Source organism: Vanessa atalanta, chromosome 6 (genome assembly GCF_905147765.1).
Source record: "Vanessa atalanta chromosome 6, ilVanAtal1.2, whole genome shotgun sequence".
Lineage (NCBI taxonomy): Eukaryota > Metazoa > Arthropoda > Insecta > Lepidoptera > Nymphalidae > Vanessa > Vanessa atalanta.
This window is the reverse complement of record NC_061876.1, coordinates 5,896,116-5,916,487: the sequence shown is the minus strand read 5'-3', so window position 1 is coordinate 5,916,487 and position 20,372 is coordinate 5,896,116. Positions and strand designations below refer to the sequence as shown.

At 30.4% G+C, this 20,372-nt stretch overlaps 1 protein-coding gene across 1 annotated transcript in view; it reads right to left on the bottom strand.

Moving 5' to 3' along the window:
- LOC125064851 (inositol-trisphosphate 3-kinase homolog) overlaps positions 1 to 18,877 on the bottom strand; it is an 81,411-nt gene extending 62,534 nt beyond the window's left edge. Inside the window, exons 1-3 of the mRNA XM_047672133.1 lie at positions 18,442 to 18,877; positions 16,429 to 16,530; positions 15,917 to 15,973 (exon numbers count right to left, since the gene is read on the bottom strand). Of these exons, the coding sequence (XP_047528089.1) occupies positions 15,917 to 15,973; positions 16,429 to 16,530; positions 18,442 to 18,516 (234 nt within the window). The 5' untranslated portion in view covers positions 18,517 to 18,877. The remainder of the gene's footprint in view (positions 1 to 15,916; positions 15,974 to 16,428; positions 16,531 to 18,441) is intronic.
- Between the last annotated feature and the right edge of the window lie 1,495 nt (positions 18,878 to 20,372).

Sequence of the window (20,372 nt, the reverse complement as noted above, 5' to 3'; positions counted from 1 at the left end):
TCAAAATTTATAGTGTATCGTTTATAATAAATAAACTCTGAGTGTATACGCTCAGACGGAGGCTTCTTATTATTCCCGTATAATTTATCGATCTGAGACCACTTTCCGGAAATGTTAAAACACATGATGACACTTAATTCCGATTTCGAAATAGCCTCTTGTTATATATACTTCTTATTAACCCATGAAGTACGATCAATTTAATTGATATATTTCTGTACACCAAATTAATGTTATTTCCTAAATACCATGCGACGTATTATATTATGAAAATTATACAAAATATGTTAATCTTAACAAAATGTAAGGTATATTTTTAACAGAGCTCGAAGAGATATAAGAGGTATAGATTCCTCTTAAAAATAAAAGTTTTATCAAAGTAGCATAAAGTTTCGAAACTCTAAGTGGATAAGAATTATATAGAAATATATCGTAAATTATCAAAATTCGTAATAATATAAAGTTTACTGTGCTAAAAATATTATTTCCTTTTAAAAACGTTTCTTTTATCCATGCGATGCGGTTTGCGAACCAAATCCTTAATTATATACTAAAAATATATTACATGTATAACCCAGATCTTTTATGTTTTTATTTTCATAGTAAATAATGTAAGTAAATTCTCTAAATATATATTTTTAGAAGTATAATTAAAAACTTTCTTTCTTTGAACGTTAAATACGTTCAAACATTGGTTTTTTTTTTTTTTTATATAGCATGCATGACGATATGTTTCAATGAAAAATAATTATGGAAAAAAATAAACAATCGCAAACCGCAAAAAAAAACGAATCGGCTATTTTTGGAGTCGATGTTCATATGTAAGTAACCGTACCAAACACTCGTCGGCATATATACAGAACTTTAATATTCATTCATATCATAAATTATTTTTTTTATATTTTTTTTCACTTTGAGCTATAAATAGGTGTGTTTGTTTGGTGTTTTTATTTTAATTATGGACATAGATTTGTTCAATTTAGACACCATAATTTTCCTTATTGCTAGAACTTGTTCTTCTCGTTTACATGGAATTACCATCAAAATATTATGTCATAAAAAATAGATTCGTTAAAGTCTTTAACAATCGACGGAGATATCGATTAATAAACACAGAGTAAAAGACTCAAACACTAGTTTTCTACCCTTATTATTAAATATCCTATCATCAAGATGTTTCTAATCGAAGCAAAGATACGTCTGTATCGTGAGTGAGTTTTTAAATTCAAAATCCACGAAACAATCAAAGAACGTAACCGTTTTATTTCTATAAAAAAAATCGAGTTAAGTTTATTTTAAAAACGACATGTAATCTCTTAGAACAGATTAAGTTAATACCGAGACTTAGTTGACGAAGAGGAATACCCTCAAAGTGACAACACGTGCCTAAGATGCTCCCCTTTTGCTCTCCTCAGTATGTATAAGGAAAACTCACAGAAATTAAGAATTCGATATTAAAAAAGAATTAAATCGCGATTAAAAGATTCACAAAGCAGCCATTAGTCGTTGACACAGTTGGATTCAGTCACGTACGCTTAGCGTTAATTGGTTTACATAAATAGTACTATCACTTCTTAATTGGAACACCAATCATAAAAAAATCACACTGCCCCTAATGGCATTCTGCAATCATTATAATTAATCATCCTGTATTGACGTAGTAGTTTTAGGTATCATGAAATTGTTATGCAAAGAATACTGTGTATTTGTTCTGGTTTACTTTTAGCTTTACTGATGATTTCATATTAAAAATATTATACAATTGGAATTCATCTCCGATTATTTCATTTGGTGACATCCTGCTAGCATTCTTGGCTCCTACCACGCGGTCGTGATTTACAGTAGATATTTTGTAATTTTATATGTATATAAATAAAGCCATAATGTAAATATTTCTTTTATAAATAAAATTAAATTATGCTTTCGTATTAAATATATATCCAAATATTATATACAAACCCATATTAATCAATGCTTTATACGAATGTCCTCCTTATATACAAAAGCTAATAAAATATTACGCTGCTGCATGCGAGGTACGTAATGTGTGACTGAATTTAATTCTACCCTTGCTAAAGCAGCATGATATTCTCTTTCAACACCGAACGCCAATATTAATAATAACCCAGAGTGAGCGTTGCTAATTATTAATAAAGATGACATTAAAAACTTAAAACACAAGTCATTGACAAAGGCTGTTAATTTAATTTTACCAAAAAACCACACCGCATATTGTTTTCAGTGTAAAAGCGTTTACTCACTGCCATTTGATTTTCCCGCTAACAACGACAGACATAATGGAATACCTGCAGCACACATGATAAGTATTTATACGGAAATAGCCATATTTATATAATGTGTAATTACGTTGTGGAAATAAAGAACTGATTTGTGTCGCATGAGTAAACAATTTATTTTATTATGTTTTTTATATGATAAGAATTTTATTTTTATAAATTTATATTTTGTAATAATTACACTAAAATGAAAGCAGAAGTAACACTGAAATACAAACAAGGAAATCTTAGTTTCCAAGGTTGGTGGCGTATTGGCGATGTAAGGATGGTTAACATTTATTACTGTGCCAAGGTCTGTGGGTGGTGGGCTTGTCATCAGATGGACATTTTCCAATCGCACTAATATCACGTAAAAAACATAAAAAGTAATTAATATGCTACTTTAAGAAAACCCAAATAACAAATGCACTGTATAGTAAGATATAGTACATATTATAGTAACTTATAGACTGGACATAAAGAGCGAGTGCGTAGGTCCATATTCGAAACTACAGTTTCAAGAATATATCCAGACACGGTTTTAAATAATATTGGGTCTTAGACTATATTTAATATTTTAAATTCTCATAAAATTCATCTATTTTTATGCAATAAACAATATTATCCATAGTTTTGACAATGATTTCCATAAATATATATAATAATAATATATATATATTTCCATAATCAACATTTAAAAAACCAATTTATACACTTTCTTTGATAACAAATTGTGACATTTTAAACTAAAGTTGAAATTTTTAACGTATCTGAACGAAATGCGTTTGGTTTCAGAAAACTAATTAAAAACTGGACAATATATCTTCTAGACCCTTAATAAATTTAACGTAACGTCACATACCCACTTTATCAGATGCAATTTTTAGATAGGTTTATCATGCGGTTACAGATGACTATACTCCTAGATACAGGTAACCTGTTGAAATCATATATCCTCCGCGGTCGAGTAAAATAAATCGAAAGGGATTCCTAGAACTAATTAAATGTTGATTGCAATACATTCCACATAAAATTAGTAGCACATAAACTTTATTGCATGTATGTATAACCTTCGACATCTAACGTAGGGCACGTGCCTTTTTTGAGCCGAAAAGCCTACGTGACTGCAGGCAGGGAACGATTACACATTTTAATCGTTCTAATAATTAACCAATTCGATGACCGGCTTCTTAATGACGATTCGTAATTTAATCTATTTTAGAGAACATTTATTCGTTCAAAGAACTTATGCTATTAGCAAGCACCTACGTAAAATCCATTACGAAATTAACGAGCCGCTAGAATCGTCAGGGCTCGGCGTAATTATACAGTAATAACATTGAAATAAATATCTTAAGTATACTACTTCTATATAACCAAGGCAGTGAAAGCAACTGTGGAACTTCTACTTTTACTGGTCAACATTACTTTTAAGTGGAACTTGAGATTTTATGAGAAAAGGTGAAAGTAGGTTTTATGTTAAATACTTCAGTTTTTATTTTTAAGTTAATTTAGGAATGCATACAATCAAATGGGCCACCTTCACTAAAAGACAATGGCACAGTATGAAATATAAGCAAACACTTCTAGCACTCTCAATGCGCTACGGGATCTAAAATGTTACGTAGGTACATTGTATTAAACCTGGCTCACTAACTAATAAAACCGAAAAATAGCGATACAACGATTTATATTAAATACATTGAAATTTATGTATATTGAAATAAGTTGAATTATAAAAAAATAAAAATAATATAAGTCACCAATTTAATTAAATATATTTTTAAATCGTTTAATCTTTTAAACCTTCTTGCAGCTTGACACGTGTATGTTTTTTTACCTGTAATTTTTATAAATATACTTAAATTGACAACCGTAGTATAGTAATTGTTTTTTAATTGTATCGTTATAATAATAATAATATTGATGACTTGTAATATCAATCTCTGGTCACTGCTGGGCAAATACCTCTTCTTTTTCGGTGTTGGAGAAGGTTTAGAGGTCATTCCACCACGCTGTTCGCCTGAGGTTTTTTTGGAAACAATAACCTTCGACATGTGCAAGTCTCACGATATAAATAAATACAATTAAATTCTTAATTTTATTCAGGCAGACACACAGTGATCGTCGATTTCATTTGTACAACATGCCAATATGTATGGAAAAGACATATTATGTATTGAATTAAATATTTTCGATAATAACGAATTTCGATTATATTGCCTTCCATCTTATATAAGTTTATAAACGCTTACGTCGCAGTAGAACATTACCGTCTAATTATTTTACTTAACTTTATCCAATGAAACGTATGTATGTAAATTTTAAGAAATTTATCATTTTGTTAAAAAATAAATATATACATATACTTATTTAATCTACGATAACGAACACAAACTGCTTTTAAAGCCAATACAAATTCGAAACGCCTTTCTCAGTTTATCATAAAGGAAGTAATATAAAACATACATTGAGTATAAATTGCTCAGATTATTAAAGTAAACACTTACCTAATTATTCAAAAAAAAAAAACAATCGCTGATCCCTTGTAAGCCAAGCTAAATATGTATATATACATATATACCTACCTATAACAGAAACATTATTGTTTACTGGCTGAAAGATCATAAATATTGGTTGATAGCACAGTCAACTCCCGATTATCAGCTGAATTGGATGATTTGAAATAGATTGAAAAGTACGAAAATTAACACAAAAATGTTTTATTCAGAAGAGTATAGCGCACACCACATATGAATAAGATAATTTTACCACCTAAAATCGTGGCTTTATCCGCATGGAATCATCAGCTTGTCGCGATGATAAATTATCATCCAGTTATTTTAAGGTTTAGGGTCATTTGATAATAATAATGCATAAAAAATATAAAATGTCACGTGAGCCTAGTGTGGAAGCTGTTGGCCCGCAGCACAAAAATTTGCTCCGACGGAATGCGCTTCCGACTTTCAGAAGCAATGTCTTATCTTGAACTAGCACTGGGTAAGCGTGGTAGATTGTGGCATCACTTTTCTAATACTAAGAAACGCCCGTGTTCGGAATTGCTGATATGGATATTTAATTTTTATAATTTGGTAAACTAAAGTATTTTATACATCAAACAAACTCATTAAAATTACGTTATATTTTAATTTTTACTTAGATACGTTCATAAATAAATGAATTTAAACATTACTCTTCAAAAATTAAGATTGATTAAATTATAGCAGCTTCACAGCATACGCATTTAGAAAAGTTAGACACCTAAGTGATGTTGATACTGCTCGAGATTCCCTTCGGGATAACTATAATTGAGTGAGTATACTTAAAGTGGCTTTACAATAAGTTTACAACAATATTATGTATATACCCAATAATACAGATCTTATTAAAAAAAAACGGTGACAATCATTGTATAGATAGTGTCCGATTTCGCAAAGTTAAAACATCCTTCCTGGGTGGCGGTATTCGTTTTTATAATAAGATTCCATAGTTATTTTTAACTTGGCCTATTAAACAATTTAAGCAATGCCATGCTATGTAAGTATGTAAAAAAAACGAGTGATTTCGAGACAAACGGACAGAGTAACAAAACTTAACAAATATTGCCTCCGATTATCCATTATATTTTTGTTTTTCATTGATTTCAATATAGAAACTATATGCTGTTGTATATACAATCATTTATGTCTAGATACTTATCCTAGCAAAAATTATAGTTCAATAAAGTTTTAATATAAGGAAACCTCCCAGTACATAAAACTTGCTTTTTCTGTATTTTAAATATGGAACTAAGTTCCACCAACCGCCCGTAAATAAAATAACCGGCAGTTGACTCTACACTTTAAAATGTCCATAAACATAATACAGTGTGACGAAATATATCATAAATAGCAATTCGTATTAAATAGATTGACGTCACGAATTATAATCATTCAAATTTCATGAGGCAAACAAAATCGGAAGTTATCTGTGGACTCGGGACTGTGGGTATTCACCTTAAAATCATTGTAAGAAAATTAAGTTTTGTTTGATTTGTCTTTATTTAAAGATATTTGACATTTCCAAGACACTAACTAATTTAAATTAAAAGTGTTTTTTTTTTCTTAATTTTTCTACTTGACGAAAACTTCACTTGGTGGTAGGGCTTGCTCAATTATTTCTTGGTATCTGCCAAAACATTCGTCATTTATTCTGCTAAGTAGCGTACTAGTAGTAAATATATATAACATTTTAGTTTGGTGGTCCGATGGCAAAAGTGCAATAAAAAAATACTATAGTACTTACAGTTTAAAAACTGAAGCGATATCCTAAAATTATACTTATCGTATACTTCTAGTATGTAAGAGCCGAGATGGCCCAGTGGTTAGAACGCGTGCATCTTAACCGATGATTTCGGGTTCAAACCCAGGCAGGCACCACTGAAATTTCATGTGCTTAATTTGTGTTTATAATTCATCTCGTGCTCGGCGGTGAAGGAAAACATCGTGAGGAAACCTGCATGTGTCTAATTTCAACGAAATTCAGCCACATGTGTATTCCGCCAACCCGCATTGGAGCAGCGTGGTGGAATATGCTCCAAACCTTCTCCTGAAAGGGAGAGGAGGCCTTTATCCCAGCAGTGGGACATTTACGGGTTGCTTATGTATACTTCTAGTATAGCTATTATATATATTTTTTGTAACTTATGTCAAACACAAACTACGCACAAGTACAAACAAATTATTTGAAAACAATACCATTTGTTTGTATAGAAAAACCCACATTTTTATTCTGAAAAGACGTATTTTCCAATAACAGTTTTGTTATTGTCATAGATTTGAAAAAAACATGATACTACTACATCGTTGATAATTCTAATATAATTTTTGAAAATATCTTATTAGTAAATATTTGATTTGATTTGATTTGATATAGATAGATGGAGGAACGGGATAATATTTTTTCAAATTTAAATGGGCCCAACCTAAGTAAGGATAAAAGACCCTTTCAAATCGGTTCATAAATGACAAAAATAATAAATATAAGACTTAAAAAACCGCTCCTTCTTTTTTTAAATCGGTTATAAAGAAACTTTTATTACGTTTTGTAACATATAACATCAATTTACCATATTTACTACATTATACCAAGCGCCTGACGAATTGTTGTAACTCTATGGAAGCTGTACGTACGATTGCAACAAAATTTGCTTACATAAACAAAAAAATGTAAAATTTCAAGTTGATAATTTTATTCCTCTTTAAATGTCACAACACTATACGTAGTATTTTTTTTATTCGAAACTTCACTATATTCAGATATATGTTATCCGGATTTTCTCTAAAGTCTATCCGATTTAATCACCAAAGATACAAAGCTACGAAATATATTTACAGTTTCGTATAATTCAGTTAAGTTTTCTATTGTTTTATTAAACTGTCATTATTTGAAAATACAAATTGACCGTGATTTATATTATTACGCTAATAGCATATTACCGGATATAGCTTCGCGTTCGAGGTGTGCAAAAATCTCTAAGGACTATTTTGTAGAGGGTTGCGAAAATTGTTTGTTTTATTTGTTTTTAATAAATTTATTTCTTACTAACCAAATATTATTAAATAAATTTAATCTTAATATTATAGTCTTATTAATCATAATAGTTTGATCTAAATCACTTCAAATCTTTGTTATTATCAAGCGTATTTTTCAAATATTTATTGAGGTACAAAGATTAGCTAACTTTTATGTATTTTATATTAGGACTTAGATTTGGGCAATAGCTTTTTTTTTTAAGTGATTGGCCTTGACCTTGCCTTTGTAAGTAAAAACTTATTTATCGTTCACAACTGAATATTTTATTTTTTCTAATATAACTGAAAAATAAATTATTCAACGTATAAAACTTTAAAATTGTATAACGAATTTAATGTTAATTCTTATCAAGTGTATATATGGGTGCAACTAATTACAACTATGTATAAATGTAGCTATAAATGTTTTTATCGTCTGTTTAACTAACGAGGAGTTATGTTTGTTTTGATTTAATATAATTATCATGTGTGGCGCTTAGTTTATATGTAAAGTCTGCGCAGACGCCAGTGTAGAGACGCGAGATGCGAGGCGCCGCGGCGTGCGGTGCGCCCGCGCATCGCATAGCATTGTCAGCGATCAACGCTCAAGGCATCAGCGATTCCGCGCTCGTAGGTATCGGTACGCGATCACGTGACTCATTGACGTCAATACTGACCTCTGCCAGCATCGGCTCGCCTCCTGCCTGCTTATCTGAGCCGAAATAGCCCTACATAGCCGATCCGTCTGCTTCCTCGCTGTTCGTAGCGCACTCATATTACAACAAGGTTTAAGTTATTCGTTGTGCTAAAAAAGCCAGTTTTAAAAAACATTTTACTTGTGAATTACCATAAAATACGTCAATAGTGTTATGTCCATAATCTGTTAATATGCGTAGATACATAAATATTATTTTTATTAAATAAAAATATTCGTATGACTAGATGTGTTTGAAATTATGACAGTGAAAACATGCTTCATTTATTGTTTGATTTTGTTTCATTTAGTACATTGATAATTTTATATAGTTAACTCGTACGTTGCCATATTTTGCAAAGGATATTACAATGCAATACATATGCAAGTTTCCTTATTTGACCAATAGGCACAATTCAATTTAGGTAAGAAAGAAAAATTAGGTCTCAAAATAAATTGATAGACTGATTTTATATTTAATAATGTGTATACCACGACCTACGTCGCAATAATATAAATGAAAATATAATAAGAAAAAAATTTTTTTTTCAGGCCCCGAGCCTAAGGTGTGTGGTAAAATTTATGGGGTGACTTAGTTCGTAAGTTTTATTTTAGTAAATGCTTCAACCGTGATGCCACAAACAAGTCAACGTTTGAAAACTCAAAAACATGTTCAAAACACATTTCAGAAATAAAACCTAATAAAAATATTCAAATTATTCACGTTTTTATACTTAAATAGTTATATTGGGCGACTGCCATAGGAATAGAAAAGCCAAAATATCAATTCTGGCACTGGTCATTTAAAAAAAAAACCGAATATTGTTGCTTTAAAAGAACTCGATTTTTACCTACAGAAATTACAAAATATTGATTACTTTTTTATGTGCTGTTCGTTCTTTATGATCTTGGAACTCAAGTCTGAATAACGTCGAGAATTTATAAATAAATAATTAAGTGGGAAATCCTATTTCGGCAGTTTAGGAACATGCAAAACACGTGGAATTGGTTAACCTTAATTTTCATGCAGAATATTTTAATTTAAATGTAGTATATACAAAATCTACATACTGAAAGCCTCTTTAAAGATTAACTGATTGTTATTGTTGATTTCTCGTTGGATTCCCCCAGAAAAGGGTTTAGGCATAAGTCAATGAAACCTGGGTGGGTTATTAATGCAATGTTAATAACTTTGAGTATCAAACAAAACGATCAAAAAGTGCGCAATCTTATTTAAATTTACTATATATCCGCTAAATCCAATATATGTAAAATAATTAAAATTAAACTTGATTAAAATATGTATATTTAGATTTCTAATTTATTTTAAGTACCATTAATATACAAGGTATTTTTTTTAAATGACTTCATTACTTTCTGTACATACCTACTGTATATTAATGATTAATAGAGTTTGTATTTTAATAAATAATAAGGTTTTATGTAAAAATAACTCGACAAAAAATGTGTGAGTTTTAAGTTTTCGTTAATTCGAAAATAACGAAACCGAAAATAAGATCACTCTCGTATCTGTATATCCAAATGTTGTCGCTTATTTCCTCCGACACTACTGGTGGTATAAATTTGGCTACCCAATCACGGCCGCATAATCAAGTTCTGAATTTAAATTTTATTCCGATACAAAAATAATAAACTTAATCATCTTAATTACTGATCATTTAATTTTACCTACATGATTTGAAATAATGTATAATAAACAATGATCACAAAAGGGTTCATCGTCTACTTATAAGCAGCACAATTTACGTTAGAGACAAGGTTTGGCAGCCTTTCTAACTTTTCATTCAGAACTCATTCAGTTACGAAGTTCATTGTGAAAGCGAAACCCAAGGTAAAAAGTTATACTAATTCCGAAAAAAATACCATATGATGGAGCAAGATATGATAAGTATAATGTTTATGAGCCAACGTGTGTATGAGCTCGTGAGCCAATAATTGCCATTCAATATTGTTCACCTCTGCAATAACTGTTGTCAGGTTTTACTAGGCCTTGGTGCAAGCCATTCTGGATAGGTACCTACCGCGCATAACATATTTCATCGCGAAATATTAAAAGTAAAATATGGTTGTGTCTTGGTTTAAAGGGGGAATGATCAAGTGTAACTAAAGACGCAACTCCAAGACACATAAAATCTTATTTCTAAAGTTGGTTACGCTTTAACAATGTAAGGGATATTTATTACAATGCAAATATCAATGGTTGGTGGTCTGCACAATAGAATACCTTTAAATTAAAAAATATTATAAATATTGGTCACTTTAAATAGTATTATGTTCGTTTTTTAAATGTCATTGGGATGAGATAAACAGAAATTAAAACTGCTTCAAGCCTCAAAAACAAACTGAATAATGAAATCGAATAGTACGACAATTCTTTATTGTTGTTCAAAATAAACGCTTAACCAGTAAACCTATCTTTGTAATAATTATTCAAATGTCCGACAATACCTTTCATTCATTCATATTAATGATCATTCAGATTTAGAAAATCACGTTTTTGAAAGTATCTATCCCAACGTGACTTTACAGGTAGAATGATATTACTTTTGAAGTTCACTCTCTGAATACAAATATTTTTTTACAGTTAATGTAGATCAGTTACAAGGCAAAGGTAAACGTTGAAAGGCCGGGTATCGCTTTCCGAATAAATTATTATTATTATAACGGCAAAACAAATCCGTTAATATTCTTATAGTTCTATTGTCTATGGAGGAAATGACGACTTCCCATCGTTTGGGTCATACGTTGTCATTTATTTGAAAATTCATTATTAATTTAAAAAATAATGTATTCGTAATATGTCGTTGTCATCGTGTGAATATTTTTAAGACATTTTTAGTAATTCGCTTTCTTGTCTGTGTTTTATTGCATATAAGTAATATTAATATATAAATATACATTATTTTTAGGATATATTTACGAATATGTGTATGTGTGTATAAAATGATAATATTTATATGCCATTTATAAGTAAACGAATTAAATTTATCCTTGAACTTTTACCGCTTATTGTACCGCTTTATAAATTTCATGTCCTTTATCCAAATTTTCTCTCTTAGCGGTAACACCGCCTTTCGTTCATAGTATTAACTTTATTTTAGTTAAATATGATTTTTTTCAAGTACTCCATATATGTATGTGCAGTAATATCGTGCCTTCCGAAATTATTTTTTTCAATTATTTTTTTTGCTAACAGTATTTTCGTAATGTTATTTCGCAATTATTTTATCATATAACGACTGTATACATATATAAGATTATAACACGTTACTAACATTTTTTTGTTCTCCTAAAAAACACATTAATACTTCATCTTTAAGAATTTTCAACAGCCTGTAAACTATCAGCACCTTTTTAAATAAGTTGTTAATGAAGTAGGTATAGAATATAATTTTTTTATATACAAATTTGATGATAATTTTGAATCGAAATCAAAAGATCAGATTTAAATAATGTTATTTAGGAACACAATAAAAAATATAAATCTGATTGTGTAAATTAAGCATCAGTGTCTGCCAAATTCAAAACAAAATTAGTTAGACACCATCCCCTCCGAATACACTATATACACATATACATATATATATATCTTATTAGCTATCAGTATATAAAAAGAAATAGCCTTACTATCTCACTATATTAACACAGCCTAACCTATAAGACCTATTTCGATTGGTAATGAAATTTTGAATTTAAGGGCGAGGTGCACCTTCTATCATGTCAAGATTCATTCAATCAACTGCCCTTTTTATTTATTTTATTTTAAAAGAGACTTTCTTTTATTAATGAAACTGAAATTTTCTTTTACAGTCCACTTTCTATTAACAAAAGTCAGCAATATTCAATCATTTCTTTCGCTTTTTCAATAGTCTCGATAGATTTTTCAGGAACGTGTTTGAACATATTTTACGTAACAAAGTTACATAAAAAATAGACAAGTTACACAACAGTATTATCACACTATAGCAAGATTTACAATCGAATAAATTCATAGTTTTTTTATGTTTTTCATGTAGAGATAATAGAATATGAATACAAAATTTATGTATCATGGTGACATAATGCTCACCGTAACAGAGTACATAACAAAATTATATCACATCAATATCCCCATGATAAATATATAGATATATTTTCGTATCGTAAAGCCAATTAGGTGCCATAACTTTTTTTATTTAAAAAAATGGTTTAATAATATTTTATAACTCTAATATTATACAGTGTGTGCAAATACTACTTCAATTTTCTCTTCCACGTGGAACCTAATCAGATATTGTGAACTGTGTGTCGTTGGCATGCAATGCCTCAGCGGGGTGTCAATTCTCCAGCGGATTTAACGCGTAAAATATAATAATTAACTACTTATTAGTCGGTTAAGCTGTGACGTCGTAGAAAAGTTTAAAAAATGTATTAATATTATTTTAAGCACGACCGTTTATCTAATTTCATAAACATGTAAAATCTTTTTTATCAGTAAGACATTTTACACATTTTAATTGGAACGACTGGACATAATAGAAGCTTGTGAGAGTGCAACAACCCTAAAAAATAATTAAAAAACAAAAAAATTTAGTGCATCTTGTCTATGTTTTAAAATTTTATTTGTTATCTCGTAATGTTTAAACTATGATTGTTGTGATAGTTGGCACTCATTCAGGACATTGCCTTTTATATATAGTACCTACTGTAGACGTCCTAACTTGAGACGAATAATATTTTTATGTTGATTTTTCAGATTTTTTCACTTAGTGGTAGGGTTTTGTGCAAGCCCACCTGAGTAGGTACCACCCACTCATCAGATATTCTACAGCCAAACAGCAGTACTCAGTATTGTTCTGTGCCGGTTTGAAGGGTGTATGAGCCATTGTAACTACAGGCACAAGGGACATAACATTTTAGTTCCCAAGTTTGGTGGCGCATTGCCGATTTGAGGTTAATATTTCTTACAGTGCCATTTACTTTGGGTGGTGGTGACCACTTACCATCAGATGGCCCATTTGCACGCCCACCAACCTTTATATTAAAAAAAACATAAAAATAATAATAATATCTTGCAATATCTCTAAAACTACTGAATGTTTTCTTTATTCCATTAAAATATTTCTACTACTACTAAATATAATACAACATAAAAACACGGTTCTGAAACTTTATATTAAAATAATGTGAACGTTCCATATTAATCGGAATAGCAGTTTAGGTTTGAATTAGGAAAAAGCAAACAGACACAAAGTTGACGTGTTTACAATATAAAGTAAGACATAGTTTCCCAAACACGTGTTCCCGGCAAGTGATAGCAAATTAAAACACCGACTAAACTAATTTAAAAAAAAGTAGCGACATACACGTGACTCTGCGCCCACTTAGTATTAATGTTTGTGAATTTTGAATTTTGCTTTTCTTTTAAAATCGACGCAAGTCTTTGTCATTGAAATATATAATAAGGTAGATTTGTTTTTTCGGATTATATTCCTACTGCGTACTATGCAAAATATATGCAAAAAGAAATGTACTGTGAAATCATTAGCTGTAGACTCCGAGTTTAATTTTCCAGGTCGGTCCAATTAAGAAAGAAAGAATTAAACTATTAATAATGAGTTTCACTATTAAAAATGAACAGTATCAGCCCGCAGATGGCAGCTCTGTTGGCAGAGCTTAAAACCTCGTAAATAGTTAAGTAAACTTTAGTGAATGATCCGAATAACTTTGATTGCACAAATTACTATTGATATTTTTATAAATTGTCGCAAAACTAAAAAGTAACTGCAAGTATAATAAGTAAGAAATTTAGAAAAAACAAATGGAGTTTTTGGATTTATGGCTTAATGCCTTGGTACCATAAAAGCACATTCGCATCAAAACATCTTTGGGTATATTTAAAAGTAACTATGGTGAAAAAACAGATAACCATAATATGGAGTATGAGCCATTTTGTTTATAAAAAATTGTAAGTACATGAGTACTTTCACTTGCAAATATAAGTTGGTTAAGATGAATTAAACTGCCAACCTAATCATGACTTGATTAAACTAGTTAATACGGAACAAAATACTTTTAATATATAATTATATACGTCACGACTTTTTTACGACATCAATCAAAAAAAAAATTAATTTAATATGCAGGAAACTAATAATAATTCATTTACCAAATCACGTTTTCTATTTATAGTTATAATTATGTATTGATAATTTATTTTGAAACAACACACTAGATGTGTTGGGAACTTATTGATCTTTTTAGCTACATATTTATCAAAAATGTTGTTACATATGTAACATTTCACCTTCCTTTATATAATATAAATTATTCAATATCACAACACTACCACAGTAAACATTTTATGAAATATCATCACTTATGCAATCACGTGTAATGGAAGAGATGAAAGAAAGGAAGCGATCTCAGGAGATTATTAAAGAAAAAAACGTGATCAGCCGGCGCCGGTGGCCGGTCGCCGGTCGCCCGGTCACTCACCGCTCGCACACGTAAGTATAATCCAGGATTTTTCCAGAATTAATTCTAATAAAAAAGTCATACATTTCCCGTCAGAAGTATAATATGAAGTTCTTACATATTGATATAGTTTTCAACCTCAAAGTCAAAAGGACAACAAAGCTTCGAGACTAGAACACTCTACACACTCTACCTACTCGATTTGCATTTGATTTCTCGACGTCTACTTTTTAAATTCAAATATTGTTTATCTTTTCTTTGTAAATGGTAGAAGAATAACGCCTTCTGATTCCATTTTATTATTTTTTTATGGATTAGTTTTCTACCTACATTCAATCACGTTTCTAATATTGATTACAATTTAAATATGTACGAAATAATTTGAGTTGTTTCATTATATTGAGGGTTTATAAAATAGATATTTATTATTATATCTAGCATTATATTATACTAGCCTCGTTGACGGAATGGGTTTAAAAGACAGCAGATCCCGAGATCACAGGTTCAAATCATTAAACGCCATTGCGGTTTTCTGTCAAGAAATTCAAAGAATTTATTTTCTTTCTTTAGAAAATTGGCAGCGAAAACAACATTTACAGCCTAGCCGACTGGGTTTGTGCCAGAACATCTCAAGTGATGTTAATTTATCATTACCGATCGAACAGTAAATACACATTTTGAGTCACATACTTTCGCCTACTTAAACAGAAACAACGCATACCGTAGTTGATGAGTTTTAGTATTTTACAAATATAATCTGTTTCCAAATTAGTACCTAAATTTATATTAAAATAGTTCAACGTCATACAATGCTTGAATAATTCTTGTTATGATGGTAGGTTTTGCGTCATCGTATATTAAAAACTTTTTGATTCCATTCGAATAATTATGATAAAACTAAATGATAAAGTTCTTACCTTAGTTTTCCTTACTTTCTTCTCTTCTTTTCCGATCACTTTGAAGCTATTTGAAAACTGAAAAAATATGATAGTATTAAAGCTTTTCTTAAATGTATGATTAATAAACGAATTTCGAGTAATTAAAAAGAGCTTGTTGTTATTATATTTATTTTTATTCAATAGTAATCGTTAAAAGTTCATCTTCTTAGTATTCATCTAAAAATCCAAAAAAAACCGCGCGTATACTTTGGGAGACAAACAAGATTTTTTCCACTGATATAAATGCTAGTACTTATGTATATACCTACAAGAATCAGTTTACACAAATCTTATCTAGTATTAGGTACTTTTGTAAAAGATAGCTGAGTCAGCATCTCTGTCGACTTAAGTAACTTAATAATCTAAGGTATTTAGCGAATTGGGTTAAGATCTTTCCTTTATTATCAAAAGTCAATATCTACCTATTGCTGCCATGAGGCCAATGCGTCGAAAAGATACCTATTACCAAGGTAAACTATTAAGCTACTTACAGCGCAATGAAAGCAGCTGAAAAGTGAAACCGGAGGCGTGCTGGCACCAGTAACCGGTAATACTGCCTCTTCAGGTTCATTTTTCACCGATTTGTAGTTCACCTGTTTAGAAAAAAAAAAAACATTGTAAAATTCGCCTATATTCAGTTTTCCACCTCCAAATATGATTTAAAATTATTCACATAAGTCTTTGCTATTGGTGGTTTAGGTTTGTGCAGGACTCAGAACTTTGTTTACTAGACTGAATCGGGTGCCTATTTAAAATAGGTAGATAACGGAAAGTTTTACAAAAAATTATAAACGATTGTACGTAATTTATAGAAAATCGGTAAAGCATGATTGGTTTTTTTTTTTTAATATAAATATTTAAAAACAAAACTGTTCCTTGAAGATTCACATTCCGCGATTACTAAATTAAACAAAAAATAAGACTTCAAAGTGAGTTGTATACTTTTACAAATGTCTATGTTAAAATTACATTTTTATGATAGGAGTTTATCAACGCATCGTAAGTTTTTGTAGGTTTTTCTATTTCTGTTTAAAAATAATAAACCGAATCTTCATGTTATTGTTCTTACATTTTAAACAAGCAATGTTTTTACGCTTTAACATGAAAATTACATTGCAGTTACAATTTTTTCTTACATCTTTTTTCAATACAGTTGACAATTAAGATAATGGAGAATATCCGGTATGGTTTAGTAAGTCTCATTGCACGCTTTATAAAAGCACTTTCAAATAACGTTCGCAAAAGCCCTTCATTACTATAAAATAAAGCATTGTAAAGTTCATATTAACGAGATTCTAAAGAGAGTACAAACAGTACAGGCTGTTCAAATAGATTTTACACTTAATGTTTGACATCGATTTGTAGGAAAAATGTTGCTTAGTCTTTTAGTAGAGAATAATACTGATTATAGCTTCTGCAATCAAATAGTACCTATCGATATCATTTCACTCGATCTTCAGTTTGTTAAACTTTGATTTAAGATCTAAAGGAAGCTTGATATTTTGATGTATTTGTGCAGCGTTCAGAAAATTTATTAACCTTTAAACAAAGCTTGCTTAATATTAATGATATTCTTATTTAACATGAATTGTATAAAACACAGATTTAACATTATATGAGATAATTCATATAAATCACATTTTGGGAAACTTTTTATGAAATTATTCATATTTCAAAAAGTGTTTGATGAATGAACTTTTGTTTCTTCATATTATTGCGTTATGTTAAAGTAATACATTAATATGGAACACAAATTTATGACAATGCGTACCAATATGTGTAATTATTAAAGAGATAAATACAATTTTAAATCAATTATTTAATACGTATGTCAAAATAAATTGTTAAAATAAATATATAATATCCTGTAAAAGCCATTCGTACCTACTTCTTCAATCAAATAACGTAGGTACCTATACGTGTGACACATACAGTAGGGGCATAACACATTAAACGTTATTATTTATTATTTCACTACCTATTTGCTATAGATATAATTACGAGAATAATTATATGGTTTAGTTAAAACCGATATTTATAAGCGTTAGTAGCAGCAAAGGCAAAATACGATAATGTAAACATCTACACCCTATTCCAGCTTTATGGGCACAATCTACGTCTTATAACCTTGATTGAACAAAAGAACAAAGCATATGTAGCTTCCGATATGTGTACTCACTATTGCTACAAAAACGTCGTAACGAACTAGTAACGCTTCTTATCACAATAAATAATGGAAATAAGAAAATTATATTAAACATCATTGTTAAATACATGTGATGAACATGCTGTAGAAATAGCTCACTATTTTCTTTTAATTACTTAAACAAAATATTTTATTATTAATATTGCACGATGCACATAGGAACTAATTTATTATTGGCATATTTGACAAATGGAGTTGAACGCACTGTTGTGTACCGTCGTGGCCTTGACGCCGCGCACACGCATGTCGCGTATCGATAACGTCGCCACTCGCCACTATCGGCTACAAACATACTCACATTTACACTCGTTACATCGCTGGTGTAAACGGCAGAATAACTCTCTGGCGGAAATTGAAATCGTGGAGACGACATTATCTCTAATTCAAATCACAATCAGCCGTCACCGGAGAAGGGCGCAATACAGATTCGTCGTAATCCCACGACTTTAAGGGTCAGATGGCAGTCCGCCGATCGCGACCGTCTCGCGGATTCATTGTTCCTTATTGATCAACTTTGTGGACGCGTACTACACTGCACTAGAACAGCGCGCGGGTGCCGCGGCAGGGGCGCGATCTTACTGACGCTTGCCCGGCGGCCAGACAAACGCGAATTATCACGCTTTATGGCGATAATGAGTAATGTAAGCTTCCCTTCGTAAAAATCGCGTCGATCGTCGTACGAACCGGAATGTACGCTAACGTCGTTTGGCTTATCGAATCGAACAAGACAAGATAATCGGAACATACCAAAGTTAACGATTAACCGTCACGGTCATCCTAGACGCACTTCCTATCATTACTTAAGTTGCGTCTACCTTCTTTATTTAAAAATTATGACCAATTGCTTTAATTTCAGACATATTTAATATTTTAATATACTTACTTTAAATATGCGTCGCTCGCCTAAAATTAAGTATGTAATAGAAATAAATGTATGGTCTGTTACAATTATTTTATATTTCCCAGCTGTAATACAATTCATACGATAAATTATCCTGGTTTACATAAATGGCATAGGTATAATTGGCGATAGTTAAGTTAAATAACTAATTTAACTTCTTGTGTACTATAACAACAAAAATGTAAAAAAAAATTTAAGCAAAACTATTTAAAGGTTGTATGTAGCTTCACAAAAAGCATGCCGTAAGCCCACGTTGTCCTACTTGAGCATGTAATTGTGGTGCTTGTAATAACCTCTGAATCGCAAATCCTCTAGTATAAGTTTTATATTTTTTGGTTTAACAATGTATATTATGATGCAGGTTTATTATATTTATAAAATATAAATATGTATGATAAGTTAATAATACTATGCTATAGTATATAGTACCTACTTTTTATACGATTTTAATATATACTAGTGATTCGACTCGGCTTCGCACAGGTGAATTTTACTAATAAATATAATAAGAAGTGCGCTTAGCACGAAAATCATAGGCCATTAATTTTATAACAGTTATTATTTAATATAAATAAGTATGTCATAAATGAGAAATATTAAAATTTACACAAGGCTTAAAAGTTTTGCTAAATGCTGATGACAAAATTTTATTGTTATCCGACCACCGCGTTTCGTAGGAAAGCATTTTTTTAGTTGCATGTAATTTTGAATTCGTTTAAAGCAATTTTAATATATAAAAAATGCCCAAGGTAACTAACATATTTATCTGAATAAGGAATACTAATGAAATGAATAAAATGGTTTCGCAAATAACCTCACATTTAATTCTAATCTATCTATATTAATATTATAAATGCGAAAATCACTCTGTTACGCTTTCACGACCAAACCACTGAACCGAACTTCATGAAATTTAGCATGAAGCAAATGTGAATACCAAGGAAGAACATAGGCTACTTTTTTAACTTAAACTAATATAAACGTAACCGCACCACCCTCTTAAAACGAGGGTGAAGCGTGTCAAAAGTTTTTGTGTGCACTTTAAAAGACACTCTACAACACGTTATTGCAGACTTAATTGTAGGTCTTTTTAAGACCTATAATTTTCCAGTACGAGTTTTGATGAATCTCCTAAGGTTCAGCCAGCGTTAGCCACATAAGCTTTTTTTTTTTTTAAGAACGATATCAGTTTTTTAAACACGAAACACCGCCATAGCTCCGCCATTTTGTACAATATGCTAACGAAATATATACACATACCTTTCTCGATTATCGCTCATTATCGCTCTTTCTAATAGTGATAATCTAGAAGTCTAGAAGAAGTAAGC